General features: G+C 45.0%; 1 protein-coding gene across 1 annotated transcript in view; it reads right to left on the bottom strand.

The window, feature by feature from the left end:
* Positions 1-16,152, bottom strand: part of ETV6 (ETS variant transcription factor 6) — a 225,564-nt gene that overhangs the window by 4,894 nt on the left and 204,518 nt on the right. The window contains exons 6-7 of the mRNA XM_016185054.2: positions 10,202-10,344; positions 8,635-8,735 (exon numbers count right to left, since the gene is read on the bottom strand). Of these exons, the coding sequence (XP_016040540.1) occupies positions 8,635-8,735; positions 10,202-10,344 (244 nt within the window). The remainder of the gene's footprint in view (positions 1-8,634; positions 8,736-10,201; positions 10,345-16,152) is intronic.

Below are 16,152 nucleotides of genomic sequence, written 5' to 3'. Positions count from 1 at the left end.
CAACTGGCCACCAGAATCATGTCTACTTGCCATCTGACTGATCTTTCAAGTTTGTGGTACAAATACTACTGACTCTAATTCCCACCCCTACATGTCATATTCCTGTGACTTCATTTTGTGACCAAGTTTTTCTTTTTTTTTAATATTTATTTAATTTATTTATTCCCTTTTGTTGTCCTTGTTTTTTTTTTTTATTGTTGTAGTTATTACTGTTGTTGTTGGATAGGACAGAGAGAAATGGAGAGAGGAGGGGAAGACAGAGGGGGGGAGAGAAAGATAGACACCTGCAGACCTGCTTCACCACCTGTGAAGCGACTCCCCTGCAGGTGGGGAGCCGGGGTTCGAACCGGGATCCTTATGCCGGTCCTTGTGCTTTGCACCACCTGCGCTTAACCCGCTATGTATGCTACAGCCCGACTCCCCCAAGTTTTTCTTTTTTTTGCCTCTGGGTCCCTTTCATCTAGTTTGTCCTCCCTCAGCTCTCTTCCCTTTGGTAAGAGCCATGTGTTCTCTGTAGCTGTGAGTTATTTTATTTAAGCCCACATAGCATTGAATCCTTATTTGCCTTTCTTTGTTCTATTTCTCTTCGCCTAATATCCTCAAGCTCTATCCATCTTGTCATATGGCAAGACTCCAGTCTTCTATATGGTTGAGTTGACTTCTAGAGTGTGTATTTGTGAGTACTTCTTTTTTCTTCTTCCATTCATCCCCGTGGACACTAAGGCCGTTCCCGTATCTGTAGCTTGGCGATTGTAAGCAAGACAGCAATGATCACAGGGCCATGTGCATATTTTCAAATGAATATTTTTGCTTCCTTCAGTTACACAGGCAGAAGTGTGACTGCTAGACCACGTGGCAGTTCTGAGTTTGGTTCTTTTTTTTTTTCCTGCGGGACCTCCATGTCATTTTCCAGCATGGCTGCACCATTTACACCCCCCCAGTCACTTCCTTGACATCCTCACCAGCAATGTGCATTTTGTGTCATGTTGGTAATAGCCATTCTGACAGATGTGAGGGGATATCTCATCATTGGGGCTTGGATTTGAACTTTGATGAGCATTTTCCATGTGTCTATTGACTACTGGTATGTCTTCAGGCCTGTTGCCCTTTTTTTTTTTTTTTTTTTTTTAAGAAAACACTTTTTTAAACTTTATTTGATACGGCAGAAAGAAGTTGAGAAGGGGGACAGAGAGATGGAAAGACATCTGCAGCACTGCTTTACCACTTATGAAGCTTTCTCCTTGCAGGTGGGGATAAGGAGCTTGAACCTGGGTCCTTATGCATGGTAGGTAACATGTACACCACAGCCAGACCACCCTATTACCCATTGTTGAATAAGATTTTGGGGGGGTGGTTAGTGAGCTGTATGAGCTACATACATGTTTTTACTAGTGATTTAATATTGATTTACAAAATTGCAAGGGGGGTATAACGGTAGTAAGGGTTCTAGGTCCCATCCCCTCCCCTGGAAACTTCCCTATTTTTCTCTCTGGGGTGCAGAATGTGGCTTCTGTAACTGCTTCTCCACCAGACATGAGCGTTGGCAGGCGGATTCATACCCCCCATCCTGTTTCTATCTTTCCCTAGTGGGGCAGGGCTCTGAGAGGTGAGGTTCTAGGAGACATTGGTGAGTCTGAGCTCCTTATATATTTTTGGAAATTAATTTCTTATTCCATTTATGATTTGGAAATAACCTACCTCATTCAGTAGGCTGATGTTACCTTCAAAATCTTCATGAGTTAGTTTTTGTCTATGGTGAGAAATGCAGGCCCACTATCAGTCACTGCGCATGTCACTGTTCTGTGGTGCTGTTTCGTTACTCCAACATCATTTACTGGACTTTTTTTTTTTAATCTCTACTTATTTATTACATAGACACGGCCAGAAATGAAGGGGTTAAGGGGAGAGAGAGACCTGCAGCACTGCTTCACCCTTTGCAAAGATATCCCCCTGCAGGTGGGGACCAGGGGCTCGAACTTGGGTCCTTGTGCATTGTAACATGTGCTCACCCAGGTGCGCTACCACCCGGCCCCAGACCTTTTTTTTTTTTTTAATTTCCTTTTTGTTGCCCTTGTTTTTATTGTTGTTGTTATTGTTGATGTTGTCGTTGTTGGATAGGACAGAGAGAAATTGAGAGAGGAGGGAGAGAAAGATAGACCCCTGCAGGTGGGAAACCGGGGGCTCGAACCGGGATCCTCACGCCAGTCCCTGCACTTTGTGCCATGTGTGCTTAACCCGCTGCGCTACTGCCCGATTCCCTGGACTTTTCTTTCCCCACTATTTTTGGCTTTTTGTCATACGCTAATTGACCATGTACATGTGGGTTTATTTCTGGACTCATCCTGTTCTACTCTCTGTATCTGCTTTTGTATAAACTCAGAGTTGTTTTGATTATTATAGTGTTGAAATCAGAGGTGATATCTTTATTTTTTCTCTTTGGTGGCTCCATATATACTTAAAATTTTTTGTTCTCTCTGAACAAAATGCCACTGGAATCTGGAATGGATTGCATTAAACCTGTAGATAGCTTGGAGTAGTGTGAACATTTGATAATAATCTTCCAGTCCATGAGCATGAACTACCTCACATTCCTTTGTAGTCTCTTCAGTTTCTTTTGTCTTTTTTCTTCCTTTGTTAAATTGTTCCTAGGCTTTTCTTCTTTCTGATGCAACTGCAAGTGGGACCGTTGTCTTGGTTTCTCTTTTGCTCACTGTGAGCATCTAAAAACAACAGATTTCTGTGCATTGATTTTTTTATACTCCGCAACTTTACATCTATATATAGTGAGCGTTACTTGTTCTGTCCAAGGTAGATGCTTGCTTTCCCTTTGTTCTGCCTGGCTACTCATGCTAGGATCTCCAGTACTGTGCTGAATGCAAGTGGAAAGAGTGGCCACCCTCGCTCTGCTCTGGATCAGAGAGAAACAGTTCAGCTTCTCACCGTTGAAGATGATATGAGCTGTGGGCTTGTTCTATGTGATCTTTATAAGGTCAAGACATCCCTCTTTTATTTATTAGGGATATAGGATTGATTTCCAAGATTCTAAGATCTAAAATTCCACTGTGTTCTCATCCCCTCCATTGGAAACTGCAGTAGTCTCCTGAGGTCACAGGATGGGTTGACTATATCTCCATATCTCTCTCTAATATATATTCCATTTTTCTTTCTACAGTCTTGCTTTCACCTATCACTACTTCTGAGCATCCTTCTCTTTCCCCCCATTTCTCCCTCAGGTAAGAGGAACAGTCTTTGGCCAGTTTTTAATCAGAAATGGAGGCAGAACTTTGTCAAATACTTTTTCTCCACACAGAGGTGATAATGTAATTTTGACTCACGACCAGTATGTTGGGTGATTTTGATTGTACTATGCACAATCCTTACGCATGATTGAATTTGTTTTGGTAACATACACGTATTTAGGACTACAGAGAAAGAGACATACCACAGCCCCACAGCTTCCTCTGGTGCAGTAGGGGCTGGGATCAAACCTGGGCCACACACATAGCAAAGCAGAGCACTAAGTAAGCTATTTCACTGGCCATGCTTTGGTAGCATCTTAAAAGATTTTTGCATATATATCCATCAGAGAGGCCTATAATTTCCTGTTTTGTTATGTCCTTGTCTGGTTTTTGTACCAGGGGAATTCTGGCCTCATACTTATGATCTGGACATGCTTCACCTCCCTCTTTCATATATATTTTTAATATTTATCTATTCCCTTTTGTTGCTGTCATTATTGATGTTGTCGTTGTTGGATAGGACAGAGAGAAATGGAAAGAGAAGGGGAAGACGGGGGAGAGAAAGATAGACACCTGCAGACCTGCTTCAACGCTTGTGAAGTGACTCCCCTGCAGGTGGGGAGCCGGGTGCTCGAACTGGGATCCTTACCCCGGTCCTTGCACTTTCGCCACCTGTGTTTAACCCGCTGCGTTACAGCCCGACTCCCATGCCTCTTTTATATTTTGGAAGCGTTTGAGAAAGGTGTTAACTATTTGAATGGTTAGTAGAGTTATTAGTGAAGCCAGTGTTGTATAGGAGGTTTGTTTATTAACTTAACATTCTCTTCATGACTGAATCTTAGAAGATTGTGAGTGTGGAGGTTCGGTGGTAGCATAGCATACCTGGTAGCACACACACATTACAATAAGCAGAGGCCCCGGTTCAAGCTCCTGTTGCCCACACTTGAGAGGAGAGGGAAGCTCTGAGTGGTGGAACAATGCTACAGGTGCCTTTTTCCTCTCCAAAATAAAATGAAAAAAGGGGGGCGGGTGGCACACCTGGTTGAGCGTACATGTTACAGTGCACAAGGACCCAGGTTCAAGCCCCAGTCCCCACCTGTAGGGGGAAGCTTCATAAGTGGTGAAGCAGGGCTGTAGGTGTCTCTCTCCCTCTCAATTTCTGGCTGGCTCTATCCAACAAAAGACAATTTAAACATTTAAAACAGAAAAAAAAAACACACCATACTGTAGGCTTTAATCTGTCCTTCAGGTTGTGCAATTTGTGGGTGAATAATTATCCATCAAGTCTCTGAACACCCCCTGTATTTCTTTGGTATCAGTTATAACTTGTCCTACTTCATCCAAGCCTTTTATTTTTAATGAGTCAAGCTACAATTTCGGTCTTCCTCATTTATTTCCCCTCTGGTCTCTGTCCTTTCTATCTACTAACCTGGTTCTTTGCCTTGTTTCTTTACATGTAAAGCTGGCATGTTTGAGGTTCTTAGTACTTGACTTGGGCCTTTATCCTAGCAGACCTCTCCCTCTTGGAGCCATTTTTGCTGCATTCTCATTAGACTTTATGTCTCATTTACATGTCTCAAGGTGTTGATTTCTCCCTTGACCTGACAGTTGTTACAAAGCATACTGATGGTCTCCCTCTTTTTATCTGTAATTGAGTTCTAGTTACATATCCATGTAGTTAGAATAGGTATTTGATATGGTTTTAGTCTTCTTAACCTTACTGAGACTTGTTTCGGGGCTTAGTATATGATTGATTCATAGACTACTTTTTGTGTGTGAGAAACATGCATTTCATTGCCTTTCGATAGAATGTTTATATTAAGCTCTGCTGGGTTAATATGTCACTGTTTACTGTGGTTATAGTATTGTTCCATGTAGGTCTGTGAATATTCATATTATCTCTCTGGCTGGACTGGCCCTTCTGTCACTGTGTAATGTCCATCCTTGGCTGTTTTAAAGATGATTACTCGTGCTAGTATTCTTTGAAACCTTTCTTTCTCTCATTTCTCCACGTTAAGTCTGTGAGTGTCCTGTATCTGAAGTGAGTCTCTTGCCAGCACAATAGAGATGGGTCTACTCTCTCTTAGTTGGAGAATCAAATTTAACCATCTCCAAGCTAACTGAAGAAAGGTCTGGCTGATTTGTAGCTTGTCTGTTCCTGTCTTCTTCCTCCCTTACAGTATCTTTGTATATAGTAGTATAACTATGTGTACTAGGTTATCAGAGTACCTACTATAGATTGTTTTGTGGTTACCACAGGACTCCCATATGACATATGTGTATTGTATATATATGCTGGGATCAGGTGGTGGTGCACTTGACTGAGCACAGATGTTAGTGTGCAAGGGCCCTGGTTCAGGTTCCCACCTGCAGGGGGTGGGAAGCATCACAAGTGGGGAAGCAGGTCTGCTGGTGTCTCTCTCTCTCTCCAATAAATGGGTAAAATAGAAAAAAAAATATATATACACACCTATTACAGGTTCAAGATAAAACACATTCTAAAGTCATACATTTGTACCCTCCATCTTTTATGTTCTGATATCACAATGGACATCTTCTAAATTTTTGTACCCCTTAACTAATTATTGGAGTGCTAGTCATTCTTACTACTACTGTCTTTTATCTTCATACTGCCTTTGCCAGTGAGAATTTTACTTTCATATGCCTTCTTAGTACTACCTCAAAGTAAGACTTCTTTAAGCTGGAAGATAATGGCCAGTTTAGTGACGATGAACTTGAACTTCCGTCTGGGACGCTGCTTCTTCTCTGAACCTGAATGATAGCTTTGCCAGATAGGAATAGTCTTGGCTGGATGTTTTTCCTTCCTTTGTATCATGCTATATACTTCCTTTGTGCAGCTTTTGCTGAGAGCAGAGGAGAAAATGCTATACTAGAGCACAGGACTTGCATGGCTGAAGCCCCAGGTTTAATCCCTAGCACCACCATCCAAAAGAGATGAGTGAGTGGTGGTGCTCTGGTCTCTCTCAAAAACAAATCTTAGACAGGATACCTAGTTAAAATTGAATTTCAAATACACAGTAAGTTATATATTAATGCCAAGTTTCTGCTGAAAGTCTTAGATTCTCTTGCATGACATTGTTTTTCTCTCCCTTTAAGCCTTGCTCTATCTCCAAGTGACAATTTTATGTGTTTTGGTGTGCAACCATTGACATGCACAAATTCCTTATGTAACAGCCCCCCCCAGTTTTCTTCCTCTCCTCCCTCCCCCTTGGTGTACATTTCTCTGAACTTCTTTGACCTATATATCTATCTTTTCCTAGGTTATAGAAGCTTTTCCCATTACTTCTTCTAAGCAAATTTTTCCCTCGATGTTGTGCCCTAAGTAGCTTGAGTTATGTTCCATAAAAAATTAAAAAAAACATTTTGTTGCCTTGGATGTTTTTCCTATCTTGTCTTTCAGACCTCTGATTTCTGCTTTTTTAATTTAATTTTATTTATTTATTCCCTTTTGTTGCCCTTGTTGTTTTATTGTTGTAGTTATTATTGTTGTTGTCGTTGTTGGATAGGACAGAGAGAAATGGAGAGAGGAGGGGAAGACAGAGAGGGGGAGAGAAAGACAGACACCTGCAGACCTGCTTCACCGCCTGTGAAGTGACTCCCCTGCAGGTGGGGAGCCGGGGTTCGAACTGGGATCCTTATGCCGGTCGGTCCTTGTGCTTTGCGCCACCTGCACTTAACCCGCTGCGCTATAGCCCGACTCCCTGATTTCTGCTTTTGTTTGCTAGTTGAACCCCTCTGTTGGCTTTGTGAGTTATTGAAATTATGTTCATTAATTCTTTCTAACGATACCATGATGACTTTATCAATGTTTTATCTTTTAAAATATATTTACTGGAGAGAAACACCTGCTTCACTACTTGTGAAGATTTCCTGGGGAGGGTGGTGGTGGTGGTGGACTTGAACCCAGGTCTGTGTGCACTTAAATTAGGTATCCCACAGCCTGACCCCTTACTAATGTTATCTATACGATAAGAGACGGCTTTCTCACTGTTGCTCAGAAGGGGGGGGGTGTTTGCACAAACATGGCAGCCACAGCACCTCCACCCCCACAGGCCCCCTCCTCTCTGGCTGGTACTCTGAGATGAGCAAATGCCTCTCCTTTCCACATATCTAGGTGACTTCAAACTGCTGCTTTGTGTGATGGGTCTCTGAGCAAATGAATCTGTCTGATCCCTTTGTGAGTGGAATCTTCGTTTCCTATTGGCTTGAAGGTCTCTTCAACTTCAGCCCTGTTGCTGTTCAGAGCCAGATGTTTTGGAGGTTCCTCTCTCCAGTGATGAGCTGAGGGTGCTAACCCCTCTGCTCTGTATACACACAATACTAGGGGTGGGTCTCTTGGTCCTGCTTTACTACATGGCTCACTCATCCTTCCCTTTGGGGAGGTGCCCTTCAGCTAGTTTGCACTTCTGCTGAGGGAGGAAGTCATGTCTCACTCACTACTGGTGGTGGGGATACGGCCTCAGAACTGCTGTGTGAGGCAGTTTCACAGCTGTGTGAATGTCACACCACAGGGACCTGTGGACGTGTGTTCATGGGGGAGACGGTTTTTAGAACCTTCCTCCTTTCCTGAACCAAACCACTCACCCTGTATTTCCTTTTGGTGTTCTCAATTGTTTTTTCCTGCTCCTAAAGCCATTACACTTTCCCAGTGCAATGTCCCCCCCCCCCCCATTTAGTCCTGTCCTTCCATGCCCACATGCAGAGAAGGTCAAACTCAAGTCCCGTCCTTTTCTAGGTCACTTGGCAATAATATCGGGTCTGCGTCTCCCTCCTCCTTCGTCTCTGTCTACTCTTGACTAGTACTTGGCACTCCAATCCACATGGTAGGTCCCACAGGTGGAGCGTCTAGTGTGGCAGCAAATACACATTGTCAGGACTCCCTCAATCATAGAGCAATCAATGAGCTCTAAATTAATTTCTTGCCTACTTTACGGGCTAAGAGGCTAACAATTCCAACTCTACCCTGACCCATTCACTTCTTCTCTAGTGCTGGAAAAACCACTTTGGTGCAACTGACTCTTTGGCTTTGACAGATGCTGGTTCTAAAATCTGCATCCAAGACAGATGACTTGTAAGGCGAGGTTTAGATCCTTGCCGGGACATCAGAAACACATGTCCCTGGTTGCTCCCTTTAATGTTACTAAATGCCAGTGACAGGTAGTGTGGTTGGACTGTGGTGTCATATCAAAGGTGAGTCAGACCCTACTGATTTGATTTGGGTGTTCCTTTAGGATTGACATAAATTGAAAACATTTTTCTTCAACTTTAACAAACTAGGAGCTGGTAGCTAATTGGTGGATGAGACAGACAGAGATCTTAGTACAGGAAAACAATATCTTCCCAAAAGCAGGTCAGAAGAAAAAGGAAGCACTACCTGAAAAGAAGCCTTTGTCCTGGCTCCTTCCGGATAATGTTGAGTTTGTAGTAGTGGCGCAGGGCTCTGGACATTTTCTCGTAGGTCATGTTTGTTCTGTTCTGTTTGTTCAGGGGGTGGGGGGAAGCACAAAGACACAATGAAATGGAGCTTAGCACAGGCCCCCGGGGGAGCAGCTAAGGGGCCCTGTCTGCCAGTCTGGGAAAGCTACTTTCTTGCTCTTTCTAGAATCTTCCATGCCTGCTCTTGGCATTCCCCTCTGTTGTCACCCAGGCTTTTCTGGGGTGAAGTACTCTACTCCCCACCTACAACTTTCTACAAAAGGGCACCCTCTACCTTCTGACCCACAGAATCTTTTCTGGTTTGCCATTTTAAGGAAGAGATTTTTTTTGTTGTTGTTGTTGTTGTTGAAATTCCTGTTGTGGCAGTGAGGAGAGAGAGAGAGAGAGTACAGTGTTTCTAAACCCTGGGGCTAGGGTATGAGGTGGGAGTGAGTAGGAGAGGGATTTTTCTCAGTGACTCACTCGGCCAAAGTGTCTGTCAGCTAGGCCTGGCCGTATTTGGTCAGGACCTGCGGTCAATTGATCACAGTGCTGCTCTTTCTTGCTTTGCATTAAAGTAGGGAATATAAACATACAGAATGTGTGTGGGCACTCTTCATTTCTATTTATCATAAGGTCTGCCCTCTTGACGAAGTACCTAACATAGTGGACAGTAGCTGGAGGTGCAAGAGCCTGGCGGTGGGTCTTGAGACCTGACTCGTCTTACTTTACAGGAACTTTATCTGCACTAGTCATTACCTCTTCCCCAGCCTGACGCCGCCATTCTAGTCTAGGAATCTGCTACTGGCCATCTATGTGGGGCCAGGCATGATGCAGCTGCCTCATTTCACTTTGCACAAATCTTGTTCATAAAAGTTCACCCATACTGTTAACAAGGAACAGAATTTCCTTCATTTTTTTTCTTCCTACGAGGATTATCATGGAGGCTTGGTGCCTGCACAAGGAATGCACTGCTCCCCAAAGTGGCCATTTAATTGCTTTTCTTTGGTAGGACACAAACACACACAGGTACTTGCTTAACCACCTGTGAAGCTTCCCTCCCTGCAAGTGGGGAGCAGCGGCTTGAACCCAGGTCCTTTTACTCAAATGGGTACCCCACTGCTCCCCAGTAGTCTTTGTTTGATAGAGAAATTAAGGCAGAAAACACACCAGCTTCACTGCTCCCGAAGCTTCAACCCAGGAACTTGTGCACTCTACCAGGTGTGCCTGGCCTCAGCACATTTTCTTTGCCCTTTTTACCCAGTTATAACAGAGATCCTCCTCTAAATTCCATTCCCATGGGGGCAATCATACTTATACAATTGCCTCTCAAGGACACATTGTAAAGCTTGACTGTATTTCTCATGTAGAAATTAGCTTCTGGGAACAGAGGAGAAGCTTTCCCTATTTTTAGACGTAAAGTGGTATCTTTACGTCTTTTTGTTGCAACCTGGTGAGGGGTGAGAGCTGGGCAGCCCCAGACAAAGCCGGCATCAGAGTTTCGGGAACCATGTGTCCTTTCTTACCTTGTGGTTTCCCCATAGCCGAGCCAGGCCATTGGGGTCCACTATCCGGAATATTTTGGCTTCTTTGTCCTCCCATCGGATGAAGTTTTCGTACCGGCTGTCAGAGAGCAGCTGATAGACGTAGTCCCACAGCAGCCTGCAGTCTGCGGGGACAGAGGGTGAGACCAAAGGGTCAGCATGGTGGTGAGCAGAGCCCAGGAGAAGGCAGGAGAGCCAGAAAGCTCTCAAGAAAGAAGCTTTGGGGTTAAAAGGGGGAGAGCATACTCAAGACAGCAGGGCCAGGTTGCTCAGTGGTAGGGGTCACTGAGAAGGGGCAGGGGGATACAGGCTTTCAGGACTTTTCTGATAGTGAGGGGAAAGAGACCACAGCACCAAAGCTTCCTTTAAAGGTGTTGGGGGCTGTGCAGGTGGCAAAGTGCCACACTATCCATGTGAGCTATTTAACTGGCACTGGCAGCAGGGTTATTGACAGGACTTGGTCACCTGGAGCAGGGGGCCCAACATGCAGGCCATTTCCCCCATTACACTGTATTTTACTTAACAGGACAGAGAAACTGAGAGACTTGCAGCAATGTTTCACTGCAGGTAGAGACCAGGGGTTTGAACCTGGGTCCTTGTGTGGTTAACATGTGTACCAGTTCCAGGCCCTCCTAACAGGGTTTTCAAACAGCAGACAGACCTTGTCCAGAGAGTATCACTGAAGGTCTTTAAAAGTGGTTGGTGTCAGTTGCCTCCTTAGCGCAGCACGTTAAGTGCACATGGTGTGAAGTGCAAGAACTGGCGTAAGGATCCTGGTTTGAGCCCCCGGCTCCTCACCTGCAGGGGGTCGCTTCACAAGCGGTGAAGCAGGTCTGCAGGTATCTTTTTCTCCTCCTCTGTCTTCCTCTCCTCTCTCGATTTCTCTGTCCTATCCAATAACAAAGATAAACAACAAGGGCAACAAAAGGGAAAAAACAGCCTCCAGGAGCAGTGAATTTGTAGCGCAGGCACCGAGCCCCAGCGATAACCCTGGAGGCAAAAAAAAAAAAAAAAGTGGTTTGACTATGGAGTTGGCCAAGGAAGCCAGGGCCAAACACCTGCTTTTTCCCTTTGCAGGACAGATGCCTGATCTTGTTTAGGCAACAAGTCAAGAGAGCAGAGGCTGTTAGCCTCCTGTGCAGGTTTTTATAATAGAGAGAGAGGAGGAGGGGCTCCCTTCCTGATGCTATTTCCCTCCTCAGGAAGTTTTTTAAAAAATATTTTTATTTAATATTAGGCAATGAGGGACAGAAAGACACCTGCTACACTACTCATGTAGCTTTCCCCTTCCAGGTGGGGACGAGGGTCTTGAACCTGGGTCCTTGCACATTGTACTCTGTGCACTTAACCAGGCGCACCATCACCTGCCCCCGCCCCCCAGAAAGCTCTCTGTAAAGCTATCAGATGCTCTTTTTTTGAATGCCTCCTGCGTGGACCCCTTCCCTTGTGGGCAGACGGTACCGACTGGCCTGGAAGGTGGCACTTAACAGAAGGATGACCACCAACCTGGCGTCTCTCTTCCCATGTCCTCACAACAATGGCGTGGCAGCTCTGGAGTGTAAACTCCACCCTCACAACTCCAGTGGGCTGACTGGTTCTGAAGCAAATCAAGGAGGGGAGACATGGTGCCTTCACTAGCACCTTGTCACATCTTTACCACGAAAGAAAGCAGACAGCTAAAGCTGGGGCTTAATTGTCCAATTTCTATCCTATCGTCAAACAGCAGATGTGTTTTTAGTTTCCCACAGTCTCTCCCAACTGGAAAACATCTGCCCAAACTGAGTAACAGTACAGAAAATGCTGGTATATGTGGGGGTGGTGGTGGTGTAGGACTTCCTGCAGTGTTAGTTACCTCACCTCAAAGAAGCTCAGAGAGACACCTCTGAAATTCCATCACAAGGTACTTAATAAATTAGTGTAGCCTGTGGAGACAGGATACTGATTCTGTAAAAGAGTTTTCATGCCTGAGGCTCTTGAGTTCCCAGGTTCAATCCCCAGCACCATCATATACCACAGCTGAGCAAGTACTATGGTCTGTTTCTTGTTAAAGACAAGAAAACTGACCTTCTGGAGACATAAAATGGACACACCCTCCAGTCTATATAGGGATTTCCAAGAACTTCTCTTTTTCTGTCTGGGTTGACTCTTATAAAACAAATGAATTCTGGGTCATTTTATTTTTTCCAAGTAAGAGCTTAACCAGCACTAAGATGACCATGAATTCCATCCACTTATACAGACTGTTTGCCAGAAAAAAAGAAAAAGATCTAGCACATTTGTTTCCTTTCCAAACGTGTGAAAGAACCCCAAACTACCCATCAATCACTTTAACTGACAGGGATGGCAGCGGCTGACTTTCCCGGCGGCTTGAATTCCCCAGGTGCTCATGGGAGCAGCAACAGGAATTTTGTGGCAGAAAGTGGTTGTTTCAGGCTCAGCACTTAAGTGGCTTTTTTACAACACTATTGATTGATTGGTTTCTTTAGTTAAGAATGATGCCCAGTGATAAAAATAACTGCCTGGCCACAGAGATTTTTTTTTTTCCTCCCACAAGCAAAGTTTGAGCCATCTGAGTTTGTTTTGTCTTTACAATTTCCATTAAATGAAAAGAAGCCCTCCCCCCTTGAAGTTCCCTAGGGGAGTATAACCGTGACCCCCCACTTTGACCCCCCCATCAGCTTTGTCTGCAGATCCAGTGTGCTCTGGTCATGAATGACAACACTTCACACGATTATCAGGTTCATCCCCTTACAAACCACTTGAAAGAACAACTTTCTATCACCAGGTATTTATGAAGTGCAGCAGTTCTTTAAAGGAAAAAAATGGGAGGGGGAGTTTTTCAAACAAACACCCATTATTTGAAATATCACCACGAATGGATGTTCTGGAGTGGAGTGCCATTTTCCCCACTAAAGGAGGGTTGAGCACACATGTTACAGTGCACAAAAATCTGGGCTCAAGCCCTAGGTCCCGACCTGCAGGGGTCTCTTTCCCTCCTCATCTCAACTTCTCTATCCAATAATAAAAAAAAAAGGTTCTTATTCCTGCTGGGTGAAGTACCCTGGGTATCCACACCTAAAAGGGATTGAAAAAAAAACCAACTCTGGTGGTGACTTAGAAATATTTTCACTCCAGTGTCTGCCTCTCACCAGAGGGCTCAGAGACTAGAGACTGGCTGAGGGTGGGCATTTCATACATGTCCAACATCGTGTCTGGTAAGGAACACCCAGGCTAGACAGAACTGGCGCCTAAAACAAGATCTGAGTGGACAAGTGGGATGCATTGGATCGACCTTCTCGTGGTGCATCCCGTGAGTACCCATTCATTGGGGAAACTGATGATCCTTCCTAGCCGACTGAATCCACATGGATCCCAGTCACTTTCAAAGCCAGCAACAAGCAGCTCCTGACAGCTTTCAACCTGACGCTGTTGACTGGCTACGGAAGAAGGGCAAACGCTAGAAGAAGAAGTGGACAAGTTGTTGGACAAAGTGAACGCTGAAGGATGGTGGTTCATTTAAATTTCAGGAATACTTCAGAGAAAGCTCAGAAGCTTTTTAGTACCCAAATGGATTTTTTTTTTTTTTTTTTGCCGGGGCTCGGTGCCTGCACTATGAGTCCACTGCTCCTGGAGGCCATTTTTTCCCATTTTTGTTGCCATTGATGTTGTTGGATAGAGAAATCGAGAGAGAGGAGAAAGACACCTGCAGACCTGCTTGCGAAGTGTGCCCCCCCCCCCACAGGTGGGGAGCCAGGGGCTTGAACCGGGATCCTTATGCCAGTGTGTGCACTTAACCCACTGCACTACTGCCTGCCCCCCATGGAATTTTAAATGGTCTGCAAACAGGAATTCACTGGCCAGGAGGGAGAGGCTGAGTGTCCCTGCTTTGTTTCTTTACACTGACCACCAAAGGTGAAGTTATTTCAGACTCAGCAAGTCAGAACACATGACGCAAAAAGGTCAAGTTCTAGAGGGCAGAGTAAGAGGATTTTCAACACACACTCTGAGAGCCGAACATGAATGGACACACCACCACACTGAGGAATGAAATGACCTCTATTGAGAAGGTAGGAGAGGTGGAGTTTCTCTCTAAAGAGTGGGGGGTTGGGGTCTGTGCCACACATCTGGTACTCCAAGCAGGATAGCTTGGAAACACAATGCTATGGAGGGTATAAAGGTCCTGCTCTTAATGGTTCAACACAAAGATACAGCAGCTTGAAAATGTCCAGCCAGGGGCTAGGTGATGGCAACCTAGTGGAGTACACATGTTGTCATGCTCAAGGACTTGGTCCCTACCTGCATGGGGAAAACTTCACGAGTGGTGGAGCAGTGCAGGTCTCTCTCCATCATGGGGAAAAAAAGGCTTCTGGGAGTGGTGGAATCATTGGGCAGTGATAATCTTTCCGTAATGCCCAGACTATATAAGGGGGAACTACTAGTTAACAGGCTGGTGGGTGCCAGCCACCTTCTGGCCTGTGACATCTGTACTGTTAGTGGCCATCTTTGTTCTCTCCCTTCAACCTGGCAGCATAGGGACGGCCACAGCAGGGTCTGAATTTCTGGGTTCCATAGATCTGAAGCAATGAGAGAGATTTCCTAGGCCAAGGACGTCACCCAAGCAGAGTTGCAACATGAATGAAAGAAGTCAAGAGAGCTTATGTATGGGACAACAACAAGTGTATGAACATTGGCACTATAGGGGTTCCCGAAGGAGAGAATGAAAAAGATAATTTATTTATCTGGAGAAATGATGGGCCAGTTCCCCTTTTAGGTCCAAGTGAATTCAAACCAAACGAGGCACACCAAGTTATATAGTTTAAAATGGCAACAGTTGCAACCAGTTTTTTTTTTTTTCTTTGCCTCCAGGTTTATTGCTGGGGCTCAGTGCACTTGCATTATGAATCCACTGCTCCCAGAGGCCATTTTTTATTGGGTAGGACAGAAATTCGAGTGGAGGGGAAGATAAGAGTGATAAGACACCTGCTGACTGGCTTCACCCCTCATGAAGTGGGGGCGCAAACCCAGTTCTTTGTGCTTTGTACTATGCACCACTGCCCACCCCCCCTTCCATGTGTGTGTTTACACCAGAGTAACATCTGGTGGAGAGAAATTTAAAACTAGCAAGAGATGACAATTTACCACATATCAGGAACTAAGCAGAAACCTTACAGGCCAGAAGAGAGTGAGAGATTCCTCTAAAACTTACAAAAATAGATCTAGAATGGGCTCCAGCAGTTCCGCTCCCAGGTATTTCCCAGGCTGTGCAAACGCTCTTTTGAAAAGCCATCTGCACCCTTACATTCAGCAGCATTGGGACCAACACTCAGCATCTGAATGTCCAACAGACTGGTACAGAGCAACTGATACACAGAATGAATGTTAAAAAGCTATGTTCCTGAATGTTAACATAGCTTTGTCAACATCTAAGGTATAGTTTTTTTGCCCAAATACCAAGGGTGGCAAGCAGAGAAACCCTTGCTTAGAGAAGTATGTGGGGTGTTGGGTGTTACAACACGAAGGGAACCAGCTGTCTATGTCTCTGCTCCCCCCAGTATTAGACCTGGAGATAGGTGATAAAGTTTAGAAAGACACAAGCCACACACACACACACACACAGTGGGTGGCAGGGAGAGAAAATGAGGCAGAAACACAGGTCTCTGCTGCCTGGCCCTTTCCATCTCCAGCTCAGGCCTCCCAGCTGGGAGACCTCTGCCTGGAGGGGGGTGCAGCCTGAGAACTTGCATCAGGGACCCTGTTACAGAATCTGTATCCTTATGAACAATTTCTGGCCTCCTCAAGCACCTTGAGTGTTCTAGGAGTGCAACCGCTTCCTCCAAAAATGGAATACAGGTCAGGCGTGGAGGATGACACCAGGGGCAGGGTGGGCCACTGGACCAAAGTGCGGATTATGTCGTCATACTGCACAAGGGAAG

The sequence above is a fragment of the Erinaceus europaeus genome, chromosome 7 (assembly GCF_950295315.1).
Source record: "Erinaceus europaeus chromosome 7, mEriEur2.1, whole genome shotgun sequence".
In the NCBI taxonomy this organism is placed as follows: domain Eukaryota; kingdom Metazoa; phylum Chordata; class Mammalia; order Eulipotyphla; family Erinaceidae; genus Erinaceus; species Erinaceus europaeus.
The sequence above is the reverse complement of the archived record's forward strand: the minus strand, read 5'-3'. Positions and strand labels throughout refer to the sequence as shown.